Consider the following 27,328-nt stretch of genomic DNA (forward strand, 5'->3'; position numbering starts at 1 on the left):
CAACCAAGTCTGTGAGTCTGACCACCCAATCCCATAAGGAGTCTTTTACGACAAACATTCTTGAGAATCAGAACCATTTCACATGTTTCAAGTAATTCACATTGCATAAGGTCGTTGAAAGAATCTGGACTTAACATGAGGTGCTTTTGGAACACCAGAAATGATACTTCTTAAAGCTGGCGAACACTTCACAAATCACTGTAATGATGAAAATGTCTGTTGAACATTTCCAGTTGTGTACCAAGAAGAACATCAAAAAGTCCAAAACATGGCTAAACATTTTATAACCATGAAGTGTATTATGTACAGTTTGTATTGATGTCAACACTGCCAGCCTTTCACTATGCCTTCTCACCTGACACTTGACATGTGGACTGAGTGAGCGAGTTTTGTTTTATGTCGCACTCAGCAATATTCCAGGTATATGGTGGCGGTCTGTAAATAATTGAGTCTGGACCAGACAATCCAGTGATCAATAACGTTAACATGAGCATCGATCTGTGCAACTGGCAACCGAGGACATGTGTCAACCAAGTCAGCGAACCTGACCACCCGATCCTGTTAGTCGCCTCTTACGACAAGCATAGTCGCCTTTTATGACAAGCATGGGTTGCTGAATGCCTATTCTACCCTGGACCTTCACGGGTTCTTCACATGTGGAAGTTGCTGGGGACCACTCATAATTTATAGATTTCAGGAGTGATCAATTTTATTGAGAAAGATGTACAATAAGAATGACACAGCCTACAAAGTGACCACCCACCCCTACATGTCATGTACAAAATCAATGACACCCCACCACCCCATAATTTTTCAGCATATTTTATAAATATTTTTATGCACAAAATTGTTGACCACCTTAGTACAGGTGTGTACAAGATTGCTGACACCCTACCTCTCAAGATCAAAATGGGTGACTCCCTTCAACACACACACACATCACCCCATCCAGCCATAAGTAATGAATGGTCCCTCACAAATCTTACAAATATTTTGTTGATCGTAACTCCAATACCTTATGGAAAGCCTGCTACAGTCATAAAGCTAAGGCCCCATTCCTCAAAATGACTGTAGCATTAACACAGTCTTAAGTTTCTGTTAAAGTATGGAAGTTGTGTTCACCTTAGCGCTATGATCATTTTGTGGAACAGGGCACCTGTAGCCACACTTCCAAAACCCTCTGTAATGTCAAACCATGGCCAGTATCTTCCACTGTCCTCAAATACCCAACTTACCACCATCATTCCTTCTGTGCTCCAGAAATATATTATTCGATGAAGTATTCCTCTCCTGAAATGTAATACATCACAGTGAAGGAGGATTTTAACTGGATAAAAGATGGACTTTACATTTTCTTGAGTTACAAAAGGTGGCAAAATCTCAAGGAATGCCTCCTTGTTCCACTAATGCATGGACAAGTCTGTTGTTTGTTAATGTTTGTCGTCCATACTGTATGTGTCTGAGTGTTCCTCGGTCACTCAGGAATGAATATCATCCATGAAGATCATAGCTGAAATAGGTCTGAAGACATCCATTTTAGTTGCAACAGGCACCATGAGTATAGAGTGATCATCCTCTTAGCTTGGTGCCTCAATGTACTTGGTATTTGTATTTGTTTTCTTGTTGAACACTATACTCAGCAGCATTACAGCTATGACAGCAGTGTGTGAAATAGCCAATAGCCTACTAACCCTTGACTAGCAAAAATTCAGTTGGGCCAGTAAATTTTCATGGGGTTAATTTGTAAATATATTCCTCTCTACCGATTAGTTAAGTTGTAATAAACTCTGCCTGCTTAAATCATTATGGTCTGACAAAATGTTCATCATATCAGCATTTTAGACATGTTAATGATAAAACCCATTTCATGTCAACAATATCTAATTTATTTTTTGTAAACTTTTGCTCAGTTTCTACACTCAAATTTCGGGCTAGTGAATTTTTTTGTGGGCTAGTAACTTTCAGGCATAGCTAGCCTGACTGGGTGGCAAAATTTGGGAACTATTTCACACACTATATGACAGCAGTGTGTAAATAATCACTTGTTTCAACCTTCAGTTATCAAAACATGCTAAATCTCACCTATATAGGTATTTCATTAAGATCCAAAACAGTGCCAAAAACACCCCAATTCCAACTGCAACATAGATGGCTGAAAAATACAAGAATCAGTGACCAAACAATTAATCTTCATCACACAAATAGTATCCGTTCACATTTTTCACAAACAGCTGACGTTTTGTCTCCTCCAAAAACCCATTTCATGAAGGTACAGCCAGTAAACATCAAGAATCTGACTCCTCGGCACAAACATGTAAATAATTCAACAAGAATACCTCCTTTCTAAATCTCAAGAGCATTTATCATGTAGTTTAGAACACATCAAATAAAGCTACTCTAAATTCTAATCTACATTTGACATATCCTCTCAAATCCTCCTGCAACGTCTATATTATAGGATATTCATATAGCACACATATCCATGCAACTATTTCTTGTTCAAGACGCTGGTATTAGTTTCCCTTGATCATTGGATGTGGATGATCACAGGTGGGTTCAATCCCGACACCTCAACCTCAATGGATCACTAACCTGGCACTTTAGCCAGTTCACCCACTGCGCCCACATAATCTATACTTAATGGATGTACGTGTACTGTTTGAGGTTTCTTCGCATAAAAGAGCAGAGAGGTAGTATAATGATTAAAGTGTTTGCTCGTCATGCTCAAAACCTGGGTTTGATTGCCCACTTAGATAGAATGTGTGAAGTCCATTTCTGGTGTTCCCTGCTATTATAATGATGGAAAATTACTAGGCCTGGCTTAAAACTAAACTGACTCACTCTCTGCTCAAACATGAAATATGGAAATTAAGGTGGTAAATGGTGTTGTTTAAGAAAGCTGAAATATTGTCACTTGAAATCCAATGTAATTTCCATTCTGAATATGTCGTCAAAGTTTCCTGATGGTTCACTTGACTTAATCTTCTGTGGAGAAATGTCGACCTCATATCACATTAAATGATCCACCAAAGTAGAAAATATTGCCCTGTGTCCTTGGAGTGTTCCAAACATTATGCAGACAAAACACAATTTGAACTCAACATAGGTCAGTCTCCGCCTCTCCTCAATAAATTCTGAGTAAGTTAGTGAATGAGTGAGAGAGAGAAGGAGGGAGGGAGTATGGTTTTACGTTGCCTTTTGCAATATTCCAGCAAGATCATGTCAGGGAACACCAAAATGGGCTTCACACAATGAATTCATGTGGGGAATCGAATATGGGTCTCGCATGTGTCATGCAGATGCTTTAACCGTAAGGCTACCACACCACCTTGGATGACAGAGTACAGGTAACTTTTATTTACAGCACTGTAGATTTCTGACAGCACAAGTAATACAAACACTTACCATTTTAAATCTTTATCAGAGTATGACATAACACAACACAACACAACACAACACAACACAACACATCCAGGTCCACAGAAACCTTCATAGAGCTACAACATTTATAAGCTTATGAATAAACTATAGAGTCAAGACAGGTCAAAACCTTATGAACGCTTTGTGGATCGAAACTCAGAAATGTATGTTTATCATCATGTATGTAATACACATCAGCATCCCATGCAAATTATAGTTTCTATGGAAACATATTTACCTTCATATATTATGCCAATGATTTTTAGAAAGTAACAATAACGATGAAGATAATGTCATGCCTAAAACAAAACTTACGTATGTTTGAGTCCGAGGGGTCATTCATGGTGATGATGTTTGAGCATGTGGCCTGCTCGTTGTTCTCTGTAGATTTCATGTACACGACATAGTCACCATACTCCAGGAACATCTTAGTGAGATTGCCCTCACTACAGGACGGGTCAACTGTCTTGACTGTCCTGTTGGTCACTGTACGAATCTCAATCCTCACCGGCCACCGGGTATCCACCAATATGGAACAGTTCTGGGCTGGCATGACTTCCCACTCTGGGATGAGATTGCACTGGTCATAGAGGAATAAACAGGAAATTGTCAAGTCTAAATTTCTGTACATTTTATCTAGGCAGTTCATTTATGAAAACAACATGATAATATTAAATTAATATTCGCAGAACTTATGTCTAACTTTTCATATTTTTATTTATGGACTTTTTCACCCTAAACTTCATGTTGGAATGTCAAAGGACTTTCCATTTTTGTTCTCTAAAAACTTTAAGTAGATAAATAAACTGACTCCCAATGTACAGCAATGAAACCCACATAATAAATCAACTGTTTAGGCAAATTCCTTGACTTACATTAACAAGTCTTTGGTTAGTTGTGATGTTCACAGTGATACTGACAGACATGAAATTTGTTTAAAGAGTGACATAGGGCAACAGAAAGATAATTTAGGTAAACCTTTGTGAAAATAAGCATCACATCCCATACCTTTTGATGATCCCATAAACCTTTAAACATCAAAACATTCATTCATTCATTTAGTGTTAATACATTAGGAAACATGTAAACCTGTAAACAAAACTATCACAGACCCTGACCCTCATAAATTTCCCTTCCGTTCTTCCAAGACTAAACTAAATCTAAATCTAACAAGCAACCTTGAGAGCTGGATTTCCTGAACAATTCCATGATGTAAGATGGAACGACAAGAATGGTTTGGCTCTATTAAGCCTAAACCAACCCACAAACTATGTCATCATTCAAACAGGACTTCCTGTTATGGTCACTGGCATTCAAAACCACCACTTCAAAGTTAAGGTGTGCGATGAAGAGAGCCTCTCATCAACAGAATAATGGGGTGTAAAAGTAGCTTTTGAGTCATTTGAGTTGGTCAAATAAATCACATTTTCCATGAAATGAATCTTGTGTATTATTTCATAATTTGAGTCATGCTGCCAGACAACATTCAAAACATTTCATCCATACCATTTCAATAGGACACAAATGTAGCACCATGTCAATCGCTAGACCATTTAACAAAATAACATAAACATATCAGGAATTATTTGGCAGACTACAAACGGCTGGAACCCAGACTTTTGTTTATATATAAGATATTGTTTAATACCATGTTTTGCACTTAAATACTTCACTAAAACAATAGTCACACATTATCCTGACACTGATAAACTGTCAGTGACATTGGGCAATGGCACAACTGCGATGCACTAATCAATAACTGGATCAGGTCATCCCTAGTTCTTTGAAAGTCATTTTAGAAGCTGTAAAGATGAAAGAAAACCAAATCTATGGATAGTCAACATCTTTACAGGAACAAGTGCAACATTTTGCCATAGGTACTAACACCATCATCAAACAAGTGATGCGAAAAGTTGAAACTAGTTGATCCCAGGTTGTAATGAATAAACACACCTCATGAATATCAAGATCTTTAAGTCCATGAAAAGAAAAAACTTTCCAACAATGACAACATTCACTGTTTTTTTCCTGCATAGGGGCCATAGCAACGTATGGATATACACTAATTCGGCCCGGCTTGGGACCAACTGCAAAGTCCAAATTAGCATGACTAGACAGCAGTCCTAGTTACACAGAAATTTCCTATTAAGAAAGATTACACCGGGACTGTAAGTTCGGTCTGGTATGTACAGCAATCAGAGAAAGACAGAGTCCGAGTTGGACAGAGAGCACTGTATGGATATATTCTGTTTAATATATCTTGGTGATCATGAGTTACATCTGAACCTTACAGATGATCCATCATATATGTCAGTATATTTACACCTGAATATATCAACAATAAACAGCTGAATAACAACACTATTGAATATTCCCAATGTTTATCATGTTTATTGTCAAGCTCTGTTGTACAGACAGCTGACACTAGAGACAAGATAATAAATATGAAATCCTATACACATAGAGTACAGGCTGCCAATATCTGGTTTTCAGTCACCACACATAATTTCAAACCAGGTTATTGATCAGTGGCTGACTTTATGGTCATGCATACAGCTGCTATTTATGGATTTATTTGGACCTGTAAAGGGACTGATAAATATGCAGTAAGCTACCATACCTTTCCAACTTTAACTTTAACAAAAATCTCAATGCTGAAGAATTTACAAAAACAACATGAAAAATCTGACTTCAAACAATATCAACTGTTTTCCCAATTTTCCTGAAACGGTTACTATTCACAGAATGTGAGACAGATCTCTGCTACAGTGCACTATATGCTGCTGGCCTGTGAAGGTCTAGTGTAGAATAGGCATTCAGCAACCAATGCTTGCCATAAAAGGTGACTATGCTTGTTGTAAAAGGCGACTAACGAGACCAGGTGGTCAGGCTCGCTGACTTGGTTGACACATGTCATCTGTTTGGAACTGCGCAGATCGATGCTCATTTTGTTGATCACTGGATTGTCTGGTCCAGACTCAATTATTTACAGACCGCCGCCATATGGCTGGAATAATGCTGAGTGCGGCGTAAAACTAAACTCACTCACATATGCCACAAGTGCACAGTGAATAATGGCAGATGCTCACCCATACCCTCACACCCAAACATATTCCTGAATCGCCAGGAGACTAACCCATGGTTCAGCTGGGTAACAGTATGTCGGCATACCATATTTTTAACTGACATTATTAACAGGCAGGGGTTCAATGTCTCTTTAAAAGCCACTTTAAGAAAGTAACTTACCTGACTAATTTTCCATTTGCCCTGAGTATTATGACATAATCACGATTACATAACTATGAAAGAAAAAAATTGATATGGTATTTGATATTAAAGGTTAATGGACTATTTATAAAGTAATAAATAGCAAAGAAACTCCACTTTGTTATCATTGTGAATTTGAATAGCTACACTTTGAGCACTTATGAAATGAAAGTTTTCTGCAGTTTGAAACCATAAGTGGAAATTATCTACTAGCCCATGCACAAATAAGATACCACCTATTTGATTGCCCCAAATGAAAACTGACTTTTCTTGTGCGTCAGGTGATGGAACTTTTTACCCAACAGGCTGGCTGACATTCTTTGCTAATGTCACCTTTTGTTTACATGTGACATTTTGTTGTTTGATCTGTGATATTTGTTAAGCATACAGGATCAGCAGTGTAAAGTTTACTCACTGTGTTACATTCCTCACTCTGCATGTATAATCTCAGCTCAGCCTGTTGATTTTGGTCATTTCTAATTGTAAACAAAGCAGTATCCATCTTGTACTCTGGAACATCATCCGGACACGAAAAGGGAACCAATTCAGAATCATCGTCAGCAAACGTCACTCCCCAGCACAATAATGCTGAAAACAATAAGGAATTAGTTGGCAAGAAGTCTCAATAAATAGAAAACAGTGTTTCATACTATGCCTAATCTGATCATCCATATCAAGTAAATATTCTTGAAGACCAGAAGAAATGACCAAAGAGTTGTTTAATAAACTAGTGTTAATCCTCGAGCACTGAAAATACAAGTATATGAATGCTCCATGAACTCAGCAAAGTACAGGACCTGCTGAATGCCGGGGTTTACAAATAACACTTGCTGAGAGTGAGATGTACAGGGCTAGCTGAATAGATGGATTTATCAACAACACCTGCTTAGATGTACACTTTCAGCTTCTTCTTTGCAGTCCATGATAGGTCAAATATCCAAGTAGTAATTACAAATGTTCCTTTTATGTTTTTTCAGTATAGCTAATTGTTTTGGCTTTGAAGAGCTGACTTGTATTTCACTGAATATAGGACCAGTAAAGAATCTTCAGTGCTTGATTTTACATCATTGTTTTCACAGATTGCAAGATTGAAAAACTGACTGTAGGCTGACTACATACATATACTTCTTTGAGGGGCATTTAGTTTACTAGTTGGTATTATTAACCAGGAGAGTGCTATGGAAATATAATTTCTTTAATATTAAAGGAGCTGTTACAAAGTCATGGCCAGTGTGGTAACGGAATGTAAGCCAGGTTTGACTCCAAATATGGGTACATTGTGTGAAGTCCATTTCTGGTATTCCCCATTGTGATACTGCTGGAATATTACTAAAAGAGGCATAAAATCACACTCAGTCTCTCCTCAATGACCATATGTCTGACTCCAAGGCCAAGGAGTAGCTAGGGTAATCAGACTTCCATCAATGATTTTTTGATGAACACAATGTACACAAAGACTGAGATGGGAACTTTGGTTAACTCTGATAACACTGTAAACCTACATCAGTTGGATCATGCTAAGCCCAGTTACATCATGGAACCCTCTATTACAGGCCCCCCTAAGTAATTGAAGGAATTACAGCAAATTTGAAGGAACTGCATCTCAAATGTAAACAAACGCAGCCCACTCGCGAAACAATTGCAGCGATATCGGTAATTTAGCGGTAATAACAGAAATACATCGGCCCTATCGGAAGCAATGTCGGTAATACTGGAAACACGATTGGCCATCTTCGGAGATTTTTCGGTCGCGAGCGGAAACTCACGCAGCAAAACATGGCGTCGTTGGAAGAAGCACCCGTCTCGGTGAGATTTGTTTTTAGTTCCTACTATTACATTTTCATACTTATCCATCTTTGACCACCCGTGTTGAATGCGTTTAGGTATGAGGTGTTGTCGGGGCAATAGCTTATGTTTTTAGGAAAAGATTGTCACTGCAGAAGAGTGTCACAAGTCATGCCCCTGGAGATTGTTTACATCTGAACATCGAAGTCGTGCCGATGATTACGAACATCATGAACGTGCGCCATGAAGAAGTTTATGAGCCATAATTTTTCTTGCTACGAAGTGCAATTGACAAATTTAAACACATTTTACAAAAAAAATGATGTTATATCTGGCGCACGTTCGTAATCATCGGCACGACTTCGATGTTCAGATGTAAACAAACTACAGGGGCATGACTTGTGACGCTCTCCTAGAGTGACTATCTTTTCCTAAAAACATAAGCTATTGCCCCGACAACACCTCATACCTAAACGCATTCAACACGGGTGGTCAAAGATGGATAAGTATAAAAATGTAATAGTAGAAACTAAAAACAAATCTCACCGAGACGGGTGCTTTTTCCAACGACGCCATGTTTTGCTGCGTGAGTTTCCGCTCGCGACCGAAAAATCTCCGAAGATGGCCGATCGTGTTTCCAGTATTACCGACATTGCTTCCGATAGGGCCGATGTATTTCTGTTATTACCGCTAAATTACCGATGTTGCTGCAATTGTTTCGCGAGTGGGCTGCGTTTGTTTACATTTGAGATGCAATTCCTTCAAATTTGATGTAATTCCTTCAATTACTTAGGGGGGCCTGTATTATCATGGTATTTAATGCTATCACACTAAGATTAAAACACTTCTCCTTGAGTGATGAATTTGTTAACGGAATCTTCATATAAAACCAGCTGATCCGTGGCACCTGGTATTTCTGATTTCCCTTCGTTTCAGATGTCCAAGTGTACTGGCCAAGAGCTGTGATACAGTCAACACATGACTTGGCTATGACTCCATGAGAGTATGTGCATGAAGTTGTTTGTGCAGTTTGTGTCAATAGGTATCCTGGTGAGTCAACATGGTCAAACATGATTATTTCACACCGTTAAGGCAAACAATCCAGACGCTAATCATATGTTTAACAAACACTGATTACTTGGAACAATACTCTTTTAAAATAGTCATTTAACTAAAACTCGTAACTGTGGCTCCATCCCCCATCCACCATACGGCGACAATTAAAATGTGAAACAATGTGAGGCCCCAATGTGAAAAGGGTTACACGTGTTAAAGTCCCAAATCACCTTATCCTGGTTGGGTTTGAAATTGTCCTTATGACGCCAGTGTCAACACAGGTCTTGTTCATCATGACAGCTGACACCAATAATAACAGTAAAAACAAATGGCCACAACACTAAACCCAATGATAATATTCAACGTTTGTTAGCTTAAAAGTCGCGACTGGTCGTCAAGTACACCAAAATTCATTTCCCACTTATTCTACACCATTCTATGTAAATGCTAAAAGTTGACGAACAAGGAGACAGACTTACTGACAACGAGGAAAACTTTCGTTCCTCTACAGGGTATCGCCATTTTGTAATCACAAGACAATCACGTGATCTCTCACACCGATTCCAGTTTACTAGATGAGTTTATAACTGGTATTCGTTCCAGTGGTATTCGTTCTTTCTAAATGTTGAACCACGTTAAAAACGTTTTCATCTTAAGTATAACTTAATGTTTAACTCAAAGATAACTTTGCATCCATGTCAATGGTATAAATGTAAGATACATGTTTGTTATGTCAGAAAACTTTGGTCTACATTACATCCACTAACCCATACCTGTTTAAACAATTTTCTTCCATAAGGGAATCCTACTTTTCAAAGTGTAAACAAGTTCAAAGGTCTCGCACATGTCTTCGACAAAGTCCACTGAGCTGTAACTTTCACTGAGCAAACTGTGCGAAAGACAACATGTCACGAAATGATGTTATTCACAAAGAGACATGTGAAGAAAATTACCAATATATATTTAAACCAGACATACTAAGGTAAGATTATAAGAGAATTAAAATGAGCTGCTTGTCTTTCGTGCAAGAGAAAATGACATATGACTTGCATAATTTTTCATGGGTTAGCCACCTTCCCACTAACCTGGTGGGCTATGCACCACTGACAGCGACATCGGTGCTTGTGATCTGGCGCACAGTGTTATATTATTCTAAATATGCACAGTGTGCAGATCACAACCTGATCTCGTTATTTGCATATTAGGACAAGCATGGGCTGCCAAATTTAAGATCAATTGTAGCTTGGCTGCTACATAGGTTGTCTCAGTGTTACACAGTTACACAGTGTTGACCAGGTTTAATATCTGGAGTAGTGCACACCTAACAATTTCTTTACATACTGGAGCATTTCTATTGGCTCAACAGCTGGGCTAAATATAAGAGAAAATGGTATGATACTTTAGGGTAATAACTTCTTTTAGGGATAATACCTTGCATTATGATGCAACTTATCGGTATATTTTCTTATACCATCGTCATGCACACTTTTACTCTTGCTGTTCTCATTTTCATCACCTGTGAAGAAATGGTCACTAAAAAGTGATGTTTAATGTCAGTAGTGATTTTTTATGTTTATACAAGATGCACTTAAGATGCACATACTCAAATTTAATGGATCAAAATGAAGATATAAGAGTTTTCTGAAAGTTGGAGCAAAACACCGCATGTATTGTGCTTTTGAACAGTCTAAGTAAACATATCCTCAGTACTTTTCGTTACACTCCACTACTGAGTCTAACAAAACCTTATAGGAGGTCGCATCAGGTAACCTTTGAGATTGACCAATCAGAACACAGCTTACCAAATCACAAAAGTGCACATTCGAAAGTGCTATTTAACGTACGATCGCTTCCAGGTGATGCACACAGCGTACGTACTGCCATGACAACGGTGAGTAAACAGTCCCTGAAAATAGTGTTTTTGACAATATTCAAGGATGCTATCTTGCGGAAATAATTAGCTAATGGTAACCATGTCAACAGAAAACCCAAAGCGTATATGGAGGATACTAAACGATCTTCCATGTAATACCATTTTTATTAAACGAGTTAATGATTTGGTATCAGACGAGCGAAAGCGAGTTTGATACTAAATCTTTAACGAGTTTAATGAAAATGGTATTTCACGGAAGCGAGTTTAGTATTCTGTTTATTACTCACCAACATAAATTGACAGAAACTGCGGCGAAATTGCCTACAGTGTGAGGACTCTCAGCTTTCAAGTCAAGCAAGGTCTAGTAAATATCGTGACGTCAACATTAGCATTGTGACGTCACAAGTTTGAACAATTTTGACGTCATACGTCAAGCGGTATTACACTAGTGTAATAATGAAGTGAAAATATTACACTGCAGTATCTTCAACGGGCGAGTAATAAATACTGCAGGTCAAATAACTCTGTTATCTGCAGATTTTTGTTCGTGGAGAGATCTGTGTCGGTGACCTGAATATTTTGAAAGTCCCTCCGATCCCTAAATAGTAGCCGTTGTCTGATTGGTTAAATCTATTTCACTGTCTCGCATTTGATTGGACTGTCACTGATTGCTCAAAGGTTACCTGACGCGACCTTCTACTAGGTTTTGTTAGGCTCAGTGGTGGAGTGTTACAAAATACACTGAGACAAAGTTTACTTAGACTGGCTTTTGAACAAAATCATCTAACTTTGTGGATATTTGAACTTTACTGTAACTGATAATTACTTATAAAGCTGATAATTAGCTTAAAGCTGATGAAGGGGCGGTGGGGTAGCCTAGTGGTTAAAGCGTTCGCTCGTCATGCCGGAGACCCGGGTTCGATTCCCCACATGGGTACAATGTGTGAGGCCCATTTTCTGGTGTCCCCCGCCGTGATATTGCTGGAATATTGCTAAAAGCGGCGTAAAACCAAACTCACCCACTCACTCACTAAAGCTGTTGAAAACGTATGGTAATAGACTCATTCACTCTGATTTCAGAGGGAAAGTTGCTTTTGTAACTGGTGGTGGCTCGGGGATCTGCTTCACAATAGCCGAGATCTTTATGAGGTGAGTCCAAGCCTTACGTCATCATTATAAGTAAGACTTTGTCTAAAACAATCCTTACCTTGTTAGAATGTAACTTACTGTACAGTGATATCTGAGTAAGTACCATCTGTACATACCATACTTTCAGCCATCATCTAGTGCTCCAGGTCTTATGATAAGGGCTAGTGAGTGCAATTTGTGAAAATGCCATTACTTAAGACGACTGTTTAAACTGAACCCACCTACCCCATACTTTTCCTCAACCCCTTTTTTCTCATAAATGCACTGTATGATAAAATGTTTTATGCTTAGACATGGCTGTGCAACAATTATAGCTGGACGGAATTTTGAACGAGTCAAGCAGGCGTCTGAAACACTGGTGGCAGCGACAGGGGGAAGGTGTCTGCCTCTGAGTGTGGATGTCAGAAAGGTGTGTTGCGGAATCATCACACTCTGTCACCTGACTACTCACACATTCACTGAACACTCAGCCACTCACTCCCTCAACCACTCAACCACTCAACCACTCACTCAAAGACACAACCACTCACTCAACCACTCAACCTCTCACTAAACTACTCATCCACTCAACCAGCCCTTCATTCGGCTGTTCAGCAATAGTGCATGCATGTTTAATGTTTTCACAGTATGTGTAGCAACTTACAGGTGTGTAGATCCATAGGGACAGTCATGGAGAATGATAATGAGTGAAAACATCCTCCGGTTAGTCAGCATGGCTCATTCAAGACATATAAAGACATATAAGTAGACATTGTTTTCTGGAATATTTATGACATACTTTGAAATCACTTACGTAGACAAAAGATTGCAAAGAAAACAATCTGAAAACAAGATATTATTTTTGGGTCCTCGCTGTGTGCTTTGTTTGGTATCGGTAGTCAACAATAAGATCATATAGTAGATTACATCATCATCATCATCATCATCATCATCACCACCATCATCACCATCATCATCATCACCATCATCATTATTATTATTTCAGCCACAGCAGATACTGGATGCAGTAGATGAAGCCATGAGACAGTTCGGGAAAATTGACATACTGGTTAATGGTGGGTCTTCCTTGTAAATACTCACTCAGTTTGTAAGTGTATGAAATAAAATCGACCCACGGAGAAGTGATCTTCAATAACCCATGCTAGTCATTAGAGGCGCCAAATGGGATTGGATGGTCACTTGTGTAGATTGATGTTCATGTTGTTGATCACTGAACTGTCTGAACTGCCACCATATAGCTGGAATACTGCTGAGTGTGGCCCAAAACTAAGCTCTTGCACTCACTCAATATTAAACAAAAAAGCCAAACTTATTTTCCACTTTTGTTCGGTCATTTGGTCGGTATAAATAGAAGTGCAGTTTGAAAATCCAGGTAACGTTTTTCCTTGGCTGATGGTCTCTCCATGTCAAAGTTAATGCCAAACTGGAATTAGTGTTTATAAATTGAACTCACAATTTAGAACAGTATTCATGATATTTTGAGACCAAAACCTTGGTATCTGAAATTACAGTAGGTGTGGGAGCAATGAAGTTTTTAATGTCTTCCTGGGAGACTACCGTCAAGGCCTCATGGCAGTATCATTGGTTCTGAGCTTCTGACTCTCTGTAGGTGCCGCTGGGAACTTCCTCTGCCCACTCGACCAGATGTCCTTCAACGCCTTCCGCACTGTCATGGAGATTGATGCTCATGGGACATTCAACGTCAGCAAGGTTGTGTATGACAAGAGCATGAAGGTGGGTTGGTGTGGTTCTGCTGTTGTAATAATGACATAGAGAGTTAGCATCAGGTGTGTGAGTGGAGGGGTCAGTGACATGTATGCATAAGGGCTTGGGGACTGCATCATCGAATGTGTACCTGTGAGAGGATAGCTTGTTCGTCTGCTTGTTGTGATATCATTCTCAGTATCTGTGTGACACACAGTATTATCTTGTGCTCCTGTGTGACAGCCTCCTTGTTGTAGTGATTAGAATGTCCTGTAGAGTGGAAGGTCATGGGTTCGATCCCTGGCCTCGTCATTCAAATATGGTACTAGTTTGTCCCTGTCTGACTCTTTGCATTGATGGATGCAACAAGGATTGGTCAACTGGGAGTCAGTATAAAGTGTCTTGAAAGGTGTATGCATGCTTAACTGCAGTATGATATCTTAGTGAGCCAGCACTATGAAACCAGCTTATGTCTGAGCTAGTACAAGCAGCCACTCATACATGCTCGTACGAGGTTAAACCCCCACTTCACCTCACCTGTCCTGTCTTGTAGACAAATGGTGGCGTCATCATCAACATCACAGCACTGCTGCATCTCCGAGGAACACAGATGCAGACTCACGCTGGTTCAGCTAAGGCAGCCATTGGTTAGTGTAGACAGGACATGTAATCCTTGTGTCAACCCCTACAGATTGTAAGGTTGATAGCAGTTCTGTGTATTGTGAGTTTACACTCAGTGATACGACACATGGAGCGATTATTTCTGTGTCAGTAGACTTTATAAAGTAAAGTATTTGCTATTCTTTCAATTAGGCAGCAAATGTTGAAAAGTGCATGGGAAATAGCAATTGGCACATCATGCTCTACACCCATTTTTGAGATGTTACAATGTGAAAACCAGTAGATTGTGTCTCTTGAAAAAAGGAATATAAGTTGTTCGTGATGGTAAGAAGTGAAGTTTGAAGTCCTGTGAGCACATCTTTTCCATTCCTGCAATGTTCTGTTTCAGAGGCAATGACTCGACATATGGCAGTGGAGTGGGGAATGAATGGCGTGAGGGTCATGTGTGTGGCACCGGGACCAATCGCGGACACAGAAGGATGGAGACGCCTTGGTATGTTCCTCCCACCTCTTAAGAGGTGAATAGGCCTTCAGCAACCCATGTTTGCCACAAAAGGCGACTATGCTTGTCGTAAGAGGCAACTAACGGGATCGGGTGGTCAGGCTCGCTGACTTGGTTGACACATGTCTTCGGTTCCCAATTGCACAGATCGATGCTCATGTTGTTGGTCACTGGATTGTCTGGTCCAGACTCGATTATTTACAGACCGCTGCCATATAGCTGGAATATTGCGACGTAAAACTGAACTCACTCACTCACTCACTCACTCTTGAGAGGTTATTGATGGGAGTGTTTGATGACACAGTCATCAACAAAAGCATCCTCTTACAAGGATTTACTGCTAATTCTCCAGTGCTAGATTGTTAATGTCTTTGTAGATACAGTGAAACCTGTCTAAACTGATTTAATGCCGGTTTAGACAGGGTACCAGATTAGACAGTGACAATCATTTGCCAACATGGCATTTACAATCTTTAGGGCAATAATGCCTTTTATCTTTTGCAATTGAAAAACACTGTTGATGATAGGTCTGCAAGTTCTTTTGGAGGGTCGAGAAAGAGTAAGAAAGTTACTGATAAGCTGAAAATTTATAACAATGTGCCGCTTAAATATTAACTCCAAACATTACTACGGTAATCCAGCAGGCATTTGATTCACTGCATAATCAATACTTTGTGATTATCTTTTCAGGGGTTAAAAAAATCCCATCATGGATGCTAAATCTTTCTGGTCCAATTTGCAGGTGGTGGAAGAATAGATGAGGAGTATGAGAAGTCAATTCCCATTCAGAGAGTTGGTCTGCGTGTGGACATCGCTGACGTCTGCCTCTTTCTAACAACCAGGGGCAGTGAACTCCTGACTGGCACAACAGTCATAGCTGATGGTGGCAGCTGGCTCACTGGCTCTAACAACTTCTACCAAACAAAGAAGTTGTTATCCTCTGGAGTCCCTGTGAGCAAATCTAGGTTGTGAACAGACAGGAGGACCAAGAATGTGCAGTGAACCTATTCAGTCTGGTAGAACATGAGAACAAACAGCTGATTGACGATAGTGATTGATAACGTAATGATAGTGATGATGATGAGTGGATGAAAGAATTTAGTTTTACGCTGCACTTAGCAATATTCCAGCTATATGTGGCGGTCTGAAAATAATCAAGTCTGCAACAGACAATCCAGTGATCAACAGCATGAACATCGATTTATGCAATTGGGATTGATTGATTGATTGTGGTAAAATTGATGATGATGATGATGATGATGATGATGATGATGATGATGATGATGATGATGATGTCAAGCCTTGGTGTCCTCTTTGCCTGTGATATGTTTAGTGAATGCTTTTCAGTGTGTTTACTCAGATACGTAGTATATGCAGTAACAGTTCACAAATGATTACATGTTGCCAACTGTTAATAAGTGTTTTTCTTGTATGTCTTTTATCAGTCTATTATATTGTGTACAAATTGCATCTGTAAACAATGTATATGTATGCAATGGAACTACAACAATGAACATTATAAATTCTTTGTTAATTGTATTCTGTCTCACCATTACAATCTGTGCTTATGAGCAATACATATTAGCCAGGAACTGCATTAAACCAGATTGTTGTATGAACAGTGTTACGAATACATTTCATGTGAAGAATGGTGACATTGTTCTATTTTTTGTAGGTACAGTATACATTAAATTCATGCTTGTATTTATCTGGAAAGAAATATATCAGTCAAACGAACATATGGCTTTGTTAAGATTTGTTTTGATTAAGACACATTTTTTGCTCCAGGACACAAGTGATATTGACTCAAGTAACACTCTCAGAAGATAGTTTTGTTCATTGGTATAAATTCAGAACAATCGGAATCAGTTCATTGAATGACTGGTATTAATATTCATGTTAATGATGATCACGTTTAAAAAAAATGGTTCATCATATTCAGGAAATGACTGTTGCCAGAGATACAGATATGCCAAGTCAACGTTTGAGAATGGATAAAACTCTGACAGCTTCAGTCCCGATCTGAGAGAAACAAACAATAAGCCCTGTTGATCAGCCTGGAAAACTTTATATTCCATGTCAATTATAATGTGTGGTTACACGATGCCATTTAGAAAGTGGTCAAATGCAACATCTCATATTTGGGATTTCGCTTTCTTAGTAAAGTACAGATTTTAGTACTGTTTTGGTTGAGTCCCATCTGGGATTCGAACTCACTCCCCCAGAGTCAGGCACCTAATCGCCAGCGCACATGTCAGCCACCTGGCCTGCTCAGCTACTGGGACTTCCACCGCGACTTGCCAATATATGTTACCTTTATTGAGTGAGTTCAGTTTTACGACGCACTAATCAATATTCCTGCTATATGGCGTGTGTCTGTAAATAATCGAGTCTAGATCAGTTTCCTATTTTTTGAGTGAGTTATACCCGGCAATTAGGAATTTTCCAGCGATATGACGGGCGACATCAGACATTATGTCCACGTGGGGAATCGAACAGGGTCTTCGGGGGTAACGAGCGAACACATGCAATGACCAAACACATACTATAGATACAAGTCACTCAAATCGCACGTGCGCAGTTTCAGTGAGAAGACATTAAGAGCGTTTCATTACACAACACATAAAGTACGACATGTACGGGACTTTCATGTCATATGAAAACACATTATAATTGCAACATGTCAAATTTGGGATTTCACTTTCTTAGTAAAGTACAGATTCTAGTACGTTTTTGGTTGAGTCCCATATGGGATTCGAACTCACTCCCTCTGAGTCAGGCACCTAATCGCCAGCGCACATGTCAGCCACCTGGCCTGCTCAGCTACTGGGACTTCCACCGCGACTTGCCAATATATGTTACCTTTATTGAGTGAGTTCAGTTTTACGACGCACTAATCGCGACTTCCACATGGCAAACTTTGGCAACAGATTGGACTCAGCACAATGTGTGTGTTCCATTATCAAAGATGCTAATAGTCACATGCCCAGCAGACATCACTGCTATACTGTTTGTCCTGTCAGAAGACATATATCAACAAGATGGACATTCCGATCAGTACCTGGTGTAAGTGCCTTGTGTTGATCAAATATTTCATGAAGCAGTTTTTCAGACTTAAAGCAAGGAACGTAATAAAATCGCTATTCATGCTTCGAAGGGAGGTTCTATGAATTACTGAATGCATTAGCCGAAGGTGAAACGGCCGACTTGATATATTTCGCTGATATGACGACGTGCATGCGTGTGTATGCGTGAATGCTTGCACTGGCCCAGACTTAACCTTGTTTCATAGATACTTAGATACCATACCGCAGTTAAGCATGGATACCCCCCTCAGATGTTATACATTATACTGATTTCTACACGACCTGCCCTTGTTGTACCCATTCATGCCAGGACCAACAAGTACCAATATTAAATTAAAATATTAATCGAACCCGTTACCGTCCACTCTCCTGGTGTCGCATCACGATTGCTAAAGACGTTGTAGATCTTCATATATACGTATCACGTGCCCAGACTTCCCCAGCGTTGACCTTGGTGTCTCAAAGCGTCCTTTTGGACAATAGCAATTAATTAATCCACATTTTCAAAATACATGTACCTTGACAGCGTTTAATTCAAAGTATAATGAGTATGTGAAGAATCCCAGCCGAGTGTTTTGATACCAAATATATCACCACTAGTTGATAAAGTAACAAATATCCGAGGCTTGCAGATGATATCTTTACTTTAATCAACGAGTGGTGATATACATTGTATTTGATATCCAAAGACACGAGGGTGAGATTCTATTTATCATCAAAATCACCCTTCATGAAAAATGCGTATCTCGGAACACAATAGTGCCATTAGACATGCAGTGCAGCGATGCCATATCATTTTGACGTCATCAGGTTATGACGCCACAGCATTGTGCAACATCTACCATCAAGGCGATATTTCCTTGGAGACATCTGATCTCTCACAAGCAATATCTCCCATGGAACACACGTTTGGATGATAAATAGATGTACATGTCTTCTACATATATTGCCCTGGCATTAAAGATGTTATTTTTCTAAAAAGAAATGCTTAATTCAACAACAGACCTCGACGTATGGGTAATCTAGAAGTGTAGAATTTCATATATTTATGTTTGGATGCAGTTTTATCATCCAAAACTCTGTTCCACAGGAGATGTAGCTTGTGTGAGATCAGACGATATCTCCTAGGAGATATCGCTTTGACAGTAGATCTTGCACAATGCTCTGACAATGCTATGACGTCATGAAGTTGATGACGTCACAATGCTATGACATCGTTGCACTGCATAGCTAATGCCAGTGTCGCGTTCAGAGATGTACACTTTTCATTGAAAACTAATAAAGACTGGTTTTGGATGATAAATAGAATCTCACCCTCGTGTCCACTGATATCAATTATATCAACACTCATTGATAAAAGTCAAAATATCCTCGGATAATTGTTACTTTATCAACTCTTGGTGATATATTTGATATCAGTAGACACTTGGGTGAGATTCTCTATATACGGTTATGTTGGGATATCATTTACAAGTTGCTCGGAAATGTCTTTTATGCCAAATAATGTTTGGAACAAATCTCCACTAGATGCAGAATCAGTTTAATCATTCCGATAGCTTCACAAGCAAGTGTTCATGAATCACTATCCAATAGTGATGATGACAAATGGTTTCGACAGCTTAATTGTATCCATTGGTAACTGTCACAGACACATGCAAAGGCAAGTCATTATTCTCCAATACTGAGAATAATAAAAAAACAACAACATTTTATTCAAGTTTATTCCAACCAGTCGCAAGATCATTCTAAATTGTTACATCCCGTCACAGACACACATCATGCACTAACACTGAGGTTAATATATACGTATTCATATTCTAACTTCATTCCAACCACACACAATGTAACTAACCAATGGGAACGTTTAATGTTTTATTTTATTCACTCAGATAAATCAGTATTTCTCATAAGAAACTATTACCAAATCGGGAAAACTGAATTGCTGTCATCAATCTGAATATTCATCTTATTTTGAAAAAGTAAATGCATTAGTTGAACACTTGTTCTCTGAAATATATTTTATATAAAAAGCGAACACACTGAAATGAGCAGGTACGCCTGTGTCTAAACCAAAGAAACATAACCTCCTTCATTTATTTAGGGCTGCAGCATATGAGAAGTGCCAGCGAGAGAGAAAATGAATCGCCACGCTTTTTCTGCCGAAGCCAGCTCAACCTCTTCGTCTTGAACGGTCAAGAGATACTACACCTAAAGGCAGCTTATAGATCTAACTGGACAGACACGCACATGTGGCTGCCTTCACGTCGACTTAAACACCAGCTAGTGGAGGCTCAATGTACGTATAACCCAAAATACTATTATGATGATGCCGTCACTGAATACACTATGTATACATATGAGCGGTATGCCGATCGTCAATGTACTCTCTGAAACGTTATTGCTCATCCTTGTACTATCGCCTTCCTGCACACGTAGATCTCGCAAGTCCATACACAAGGGTGTTACCAGCTTTTCTCTCTCGTTCCTGTTTCAGTTTTTCCATCTGGGCCTTTTCTATTTCATCCTGGTAGTTGAACCCCTGTCCTACTTCTGGATGTGGGAAATGTTGTAGAGATTTGTCCTGAAATTGCACGTATGCCACGTCAGAAATGGTTCGATGTACTTTGTGTACCGCTTGAATAAACTGAATTGGTAATGAATATAAGAAAAGTCTGATTTATGGATATCAGGTGATGAAGGACCAAGCATACGTTCCGGAACACAACGAAACGTTGTGTTTTCCACAATAAAGGAGCTGACATCCATGAATCCGGCATTTCTTATGCTTTCAAATCTAAATGACCTTCAAAGATTTAGGTAATGAATATGTTGGTTGGATAGCTGGTTGTTGTTTAACGCCGCACTCAACAATATTCCAGTTATAAGGGGGCGGGGTGTAAATAGTAGTGTTTGTATACTGCTTGAATAAATGGAACAGGCAAAGAACTTTTGAAGTATGTTGTTCGGTTGGTTGGTTGGTTGTTGTTTAACACCACACTTAGCCATGTTGCAGCTATACGACGTCGGTCTGTAAACAGTCGAGTCTGGATTCACAATTCACCTATCAGCATCGATCTAAGCAATCAGGATACATTGACATGTGTCACCCAAGCCCGTGACCCTGACCACCCGATCCTGTTAGTCGCCTCTTACAACAAGCATGAGTTAATGAAGGCCAGTTGTAACCCGGACCTTCATGCGTACTGAACAAGCAGAGTGTTGGGTTGCTGGGTTTATCACTGTATCATATAGCATAAAGATTATTCTACCCATATTCAACCATGTACAGGTACTGAGTGTCAACACTTACCAAAGACGTGGCGAGATTTGCTATTTGATTTTGGACATCCATCTTCCAACTCTGAAGTACAATGAAGACATGTTAGAACAGATCATTTCTACAGCTACATCGCGCACAGACGGACATATACACCCAGAAATAGGCGTAAGATTGGGTCACTGAAAAATTATACATTTGAAAGAAAGAAATATGTGCATGTAAATTAAAAGACGCCCCATTGGGGTGTAAGAACCACGGGAAAATCTAGACTTGCTTAATTTAGTATATTTTGCATTGTGAATGGGGTGTAGTTGAGCATTTGTCGTTTTGATCTAAGTGCCTCCTTGTAAAACTAGTTCTATCGTTTGTTCACTCGTTAGCATACACGTCAAGAATTTTGCACGAGACTGTATTTGATTGAATCATTCATTCATTACTTCACCAACGAGCGACAATGAACAGATGAACAACAAATATATGCACCAATGCCACTGGGACGTCTATCCATGATATATGCAGTACCTGGTACATCTCCCTCTTCTCAATATTCCACTCGTGGGGTAGCGTCCACTCCTCCGGGTGCGGCGTCAGTTTGCTGACGTTGAGAGAGGGGAGATCTATGGTGGAGCTGCTGGAAGAGTCAGGACCCACGCTCGCTGGTCGCCCGGCCATGACGTCGTTACCTGTCACATAGCAACAACATTAAATACTTTGCATGTAGCATAATTTTCATATTGCAGTGTACAAGCATGTGCATACAGAATACAAAGTATGTTTGTTATGTCGGCACAGTATTACATTCAAGACTTCTGTGCATATTTTGATGGCGGTGTGGTCGAGATGGAGGAAGGATGTTCCCAAATATAACTATGCCCGATGCAGTAACATACTTTGAATTTTGTATGCATGAAGGGTATAATGGGGTAGTCTAGTGGGTATAGCGTTGGCTCGCCATACCGAAGACTTGGGTTTGATTCAACACATGAGTAAAATGTGTGAAGGTCATTTCATCCCCGCCGTGATACTGCTGAAATATTTCTAAAGGTGTAAAACTAAATTTGCTCACTCACTCATTATGCACGTGTATCGGAAATTCTATCTCTGGTTTAACAATGATTCATACACACCTGCTCAAGATGTCGTCAAAAATTGTACCATCGTCAGAAAATTCTAAGGAATGTAGAAAGGGGTTTGTCGCTTCTATTTCACTACCCTACTCCATCACTCACTTTCAGGTTTTAGGTATGATAATAAATCCTGTACCACAGACGGTGTCAGATGACGCTTAAACATGTTCTTGTCCATGTTCATATACACGTAACATTAACGAGATAAAATGTAAATTATCATAAATACCTGTGATTAGCTAATACAGGTACGTTTACCTTAATGCAACATGGGCCAGGTAGCAGGTATATACTGTACATACGTGCTGATACCGACGCAGAAACTGTTACCTGCTCGCTGACTCGAATCCTTTGTCTGTTTATTGATTACTTTACAATCTACACACAGCACGATATCAATGATTCAATATATCTATGCAGCGAATGGCTGACTGGCAAGGGGCGTAGATAACAGACACTAATCATGTCGTCAAACCACGTATTGCAAAGCTGTGCTGATGCGTCGTCTTAGCGTGCTACTGTTACGTGGCCAACACATAGGCTGGCGGATACCTAAAGCTTTGGAATATGCCTGCGGGTGTCTCTTGGTGTCGACTGTAATAATAATTCCTTCTTTCACGTATGTTTGATACCCGTGACCAGTTCCAGTGCCTCGTGATTATGTGATGGGTCACCTTGTCTGGCAGCTTGATTCCTGTGAGTTTCTAAGACTTCCCTCACTAAGAAGCGCATGTAACACATGTGGTTTCTCCATAAACAAGTTACTTAACGCTTTGTTCATACAGTTGTGCATGGGTACCCGGTGGGATCAGGTGGTCATATGCTTGGTCATCGTGTTTGGCAGGTTGACTCCTATCAGGTGTCAGGATTTCCGTTCTGCCCCACTTCGAAGCACATGTATACATAATGCATGTGGTTTCACCTTAGACAGGTGACTTCGTTCATCCAGTAGTAAATGTGTACAGATGACCTTGTTTGGCAGCTTGACTCCCGAGGGTTTCCAGGACTTCCACCCTGCCCCACTAAGAGGCACATGAGGTCTCACCTTAGGCAGGTGGTGCTGTTCACCCAGTTGTGAATGGGTACCCGGTGGGATGGGATGGTCATATGGTGGTGATCTTGTTTGGCACCTATACATAGTTAGGTGACTATGTGGGGTACCCGGTGGGATGAGATGGTCATAAGGTGGTGACCTTGTTTGGCAGCTATACATAGTCAAGTGACTATGTCCAAATTGTCTTTGTTCACCCAGCAGTTGGATGAGATGACCATATCACTTTTAAACTTCTGGCGTCTCCCAGGCCTTTTGAGTTCTAGTGTACTCTGATGCACTGGTCTGTGTAATAATGTTAACGCTTTTGGCATACACCTGATATATGGAAGTAGTACAACGTACGTACACATTATATATATAAAAGTCGACGAAGGCCAAAAACTGGTGTTTACAATGGTGTGTGTCATGTTAACCGGGGTGTGGTTTATACAACTAACTATAGAATTGTGAAATTCGATGGTTATCTCCATCCAAGATGCAGTTGCCATATCGTCGATACGGCGGAAAACATTTAGCCTCATTCACTGATCTCATGCATCATCAATACCCTAGTATGACATTTCGAAACATATTTCAAAACATCTCTTAAGACGGTTACAAATTATGTTAAAGAAACTGCGCCTTTCGTTATTAATCATATTGTTGAAATGCATGTACAATTTAGTCAATAGCATGATTAATTAATGCAAAACAGAGGTTATGCATTATTTAGCAGTGCATATATGCAATCTGAAGGGACTGTCTTGTATGCAGATAGAAGCATATCTACCTGCTGCTTGTTGCTTACATAGGTATAACTACACAATGCAAGTATAATAACTGTCTTCAATGGAAGAACAAGGCATTTTAAACGTTTTCAAGGCTCTTAATGCGTGACAGACGATTATGAGGAAGTCATAGATACTGTAGCAGACGATTCTGTAAACAACGAATCTCTCCTGATAAACACATACAGTTTCGTTAGAAGAATATTGATTTGTGTATATCTCTGAACCTACAGACCCGTGAAGGTCCCGGGGTAGAATAGGCCTTCAGCAACCCATGCTTGCCATAAAAGGCGACTATGCTTGTCGTAAGAGGCGACTAACGGGATCGGGTGGTCAGACTAGCTGACTTGGTTGACACATGTCATCGGTTCCCCATTGCGCAGATCGATGCTCATGTTGTTGATCACTGGATTGTCTGGTCCAGACTCGATTATTTACAGACCGTCGCCATATAGCTGGAATATTGCTCACTCACTCACTCACTGAACCTACATATTTAAAACGGAAGACGTGGTGGAGGTTATTGATTATTTAATCCACGTTTTGTGTGCCGAGAAGGATTATCGTCTACGTAGAGAAACAGCGAGGAGTGCGATAAACGTCAATGTCGCATCGGTACTATTTCAGTCATTTTGCGTCTGACAGTGAAGATTGATAATTAAAATCTAAAATGCAAGTATAAACACTGAACAACTCCCTACGATATTATTCTCCGATCAAGTACTCACCTTCTTGCGTCACTGGTGTAGTGAGTAATCTCGACAATACCTAGCTCGTCGCTAGATCTGCCCTCTACGCTTTAATCTTCTACTAAGACCTCACAACCAATCCGTCCAAGCTTGTTGTATCAACGCACAGTTGAGATGACCCTTGAGGCCTCCGATAACGAGACCGGTCTCGCCGAACGTTGTTGCTTCCCTTAGAAACGGCAGTTATTGTTTGAATAATTAATATGACGTTTCGAGTCACTGGTGCTTGCCGCGCGGCTTGAGCTGCCACCGGTATGTGTTGTGTAGGACTGTATGAGACTATCCATCTGAAACGGCATATATAGGTCTCTGGGCCTTAATCTGTAATCTGCCTTAAGTCGGAGGTGGAATACGAGTGGATTAGTACGTAAAGACAGCTGTTATGAATGGGGACATTATGCATCCGGGGTGTGAATGCGCCCAGCGAGGACGGACGCCATATGTTTGGTGTTTGTACAGTATTGATTCTATTTTGATTTTGTAATGGCACCGTAAAACATGTGTGACTGTTGTATCTTGTGTGGGACCTGGTAACCATTCCATCCGAAGGACGGGTGGGTGGGTGTGGGCACACACACACGCACGCACGCACGCACGCACGCTCGCACGCGCACACACACCAGTAAAAGGCAAATTGCTAAACACGTTACTCTATTATTGAAATAGATTATAATTTTTAAGGAAAATGTATCCAGTATACAGGAACCACTTTCAGGAACGACTAAAACACGTGCTTAATGGTAGCCCCATTGTATCGTATTCGCCCTGGTTCGATTGCGCATGGATACATTGTATGTAGTCCATTTCTAGTCTTTGAAGGGCATTTCGAAGTGTAATGCATAAGAATCACCTGATGAAGGAGTAAGCATTAACTCCGAAACGTTGTGTTCTCATATAAAGAAGTTGACATCCATAACAATCTTCATTCTTAGTACATTTCTAATTGAGTAACAACATTCCAGCATATCATAGTACCGATGTAGCGAATCGAACCCGGGTCTTCGAGCGTGACCAGCAAACACTTTAACCACTAGGCTACATCCCCATTTCTGTGTCGCTCATCTAAGAATGGTATTTGAAACAGATACATAGAACGTCAATTTTCAATGACGTCTCATAATTTCCCGCGACAATATAATGACGTCATTAAACATAGCTGGGCGGTTGACAAAATGATATAAATTTGTAAAATGTGAAGGAAATTCATCATTTTTAAAGATTCAACCTTCAGATAAAGATGTCATTTTGTTGAACCTTTAAGCTTTTGACATGGCATTTTGATCTTAAACTTACAAGACAGGTATATTAGCCCCTCGAAAAATGTATGTTTTGTTAGACGACTAAAAAAATCTAAATAACATCTTTGTCATTGTTAAAAGCAGTGTATATATATCGAACCACAAAATAAACGGAACTCTATGTTTTTGTCAAGTTTTTTATCAAGCTGTATATTATCGTATTGCTCGTTCACACTGATCCTCGAGTCGGCATTCAGAACCCAACACCAGTTTGCTGGATTAGAACACGACGTAAGGTTACATGACTGTAGAAACTGTCAAGTAGATTGGTCCGATTGTAGTAAGTGTTCGGCGTCATGCACTTCATAGGTAGTACCAATCTCATCATGAATGCGACTGTCTAAAAAAAGCATGGCAGATCTTTACGACAGTATCTACCTACTTGCCTTTATTGTTTGTAAAATACAATAATTAATAAGAGTCTTTGATAAATCTGTAATATATTAGATATACTACAATGTTGATCATTTCGCGACGAAACCTTTACTAAGGTTAACCTTAACTCCCATTCTTGAACATTGCGCTAAGATTACCTTAGTGACAAACGATCACCTTGGTGCTTTGTGACAGAATGCCCTGTATCATTAATG

At 39.8% G+C, this 27,328-nt stretch overlaps 3 protein-coding genes across 3 annotated transcripts in view; 1 reads left to right on the top strand and 2 right to left on the bottom strand.

Annotated features, from left to right (window-relative positions):
- Nucleotides 1-10,065, bottom strand: part of LOC137284868 (heparan-alpha-glucosaminide N-acetyltransferase-like) — a 28,099-nt gene extending 18,034 nt beyond the window's left edge. The window contains exons 1-5 of the mRNA XM_067816891.1: nucleotides 10,008-10,065; nucleotides 7,103-7,275; nucleotides 3,736-4,000; nucleotides 2,083-2,152; nucleotides 1,236-1,290 (exon numbers count right to left, since the gene is read on the bottom strand). Coding sequence (XP_067672992.1) covers nucleotides 1,236-1,290; nucleotides 2,083-2,152; nucleotides 3,736-4,000; nucleotides 7,103-7,275; nucleotides 10,008-10,050 — 606 coding nt within the window. The 5' untranslated portion in view covers nucleotides 10,051-10,065. The remainder of the gene's footprint in view (nucleotides 1-1,235; nucleotides 1,291-2,082; nucleotides 2,153-3,735; nucleotides 4,001-7,102; nucleotides 7,276-10,007) is intronic.
- Nucleotides 10,066-10,328: 263 nt separating this feature from the next.
- LOC137283608 (peroxisomal 2,4-dienoyl-CoA reductase [(3E)-enoyl-CoA-producing]-like) lies at nucleotides 10,329-17,114 on the top strand. The gene is made up of 8 exons (XM_067815200.1): nucleotides 10,329-10,510; nucleotides 12,482-12,550; nucleotides 12,842-12,959; nucleotides 13,536-13,605; nucleotides 14,160-14,284; nucleotides 14,808-14,901; nucleotides 15,264-15,368; nucleotides 16,120-17,114. The coding sequence occupies exons 1-8, from the start codon at nucleotides 10,434-10,436 to the stop codon at nucleotides 16,347-16,349; spliced, it is 888 nt and encodes a 295-aa protein (XP_067671301.1). The 5' UTR covers nucleotides 10,329-10,433; the 3' UTR covers nucleotides 16,350-17,114.
- A 3,208-nt stretch (nucleotides 17,115-20,322) lies between these two features.
- LOC137284212 (uncharacterized) lies at nucleotides 20,323-25,713 on the bottom strand. The gene is made up of 4 exons (XM_067815940.1): nucleotides 25,420-25,713; nucleotides 22,266-22,426; nucleotides 21,774-21,824; nucleotides 20,323-21,044 (listed from the first exon to the last, which is right to left on the bottom strand). Exons 2-4 carry the CDS (start codon nucleotides 22,413-22,415, stop codon nucleotides 20,877-20,879), a joined length of 369 nt encoding a protein of 122 aa, XP_067672041.1. The 5' UTR covers nucleotides 22,416-22,426; nucleotides 25,420-25,713; the 3' UTR covers nucleotides 20,323-20,876.
- Nucleotides 25,714-27,328: the final 1,615 nt, after the last annotated feature.

The sequence above is a fragment of the Haliotis asinina genome, chromosome 5, assembly GCF_037392515.1.
Source record: "Haliotis asinina isolate JCU_RB_2024 chromosome 5, JCU_Hal_asi_v2, whole genome shotgun sequence".
Classification (NCBI taxonomy): domain Eukaryota; kingdom Metazoa; phylum Mollusca; class Gastropoda; order Lepetellida; family Haliotidae; genus Haliotis; species Haliotis asinina.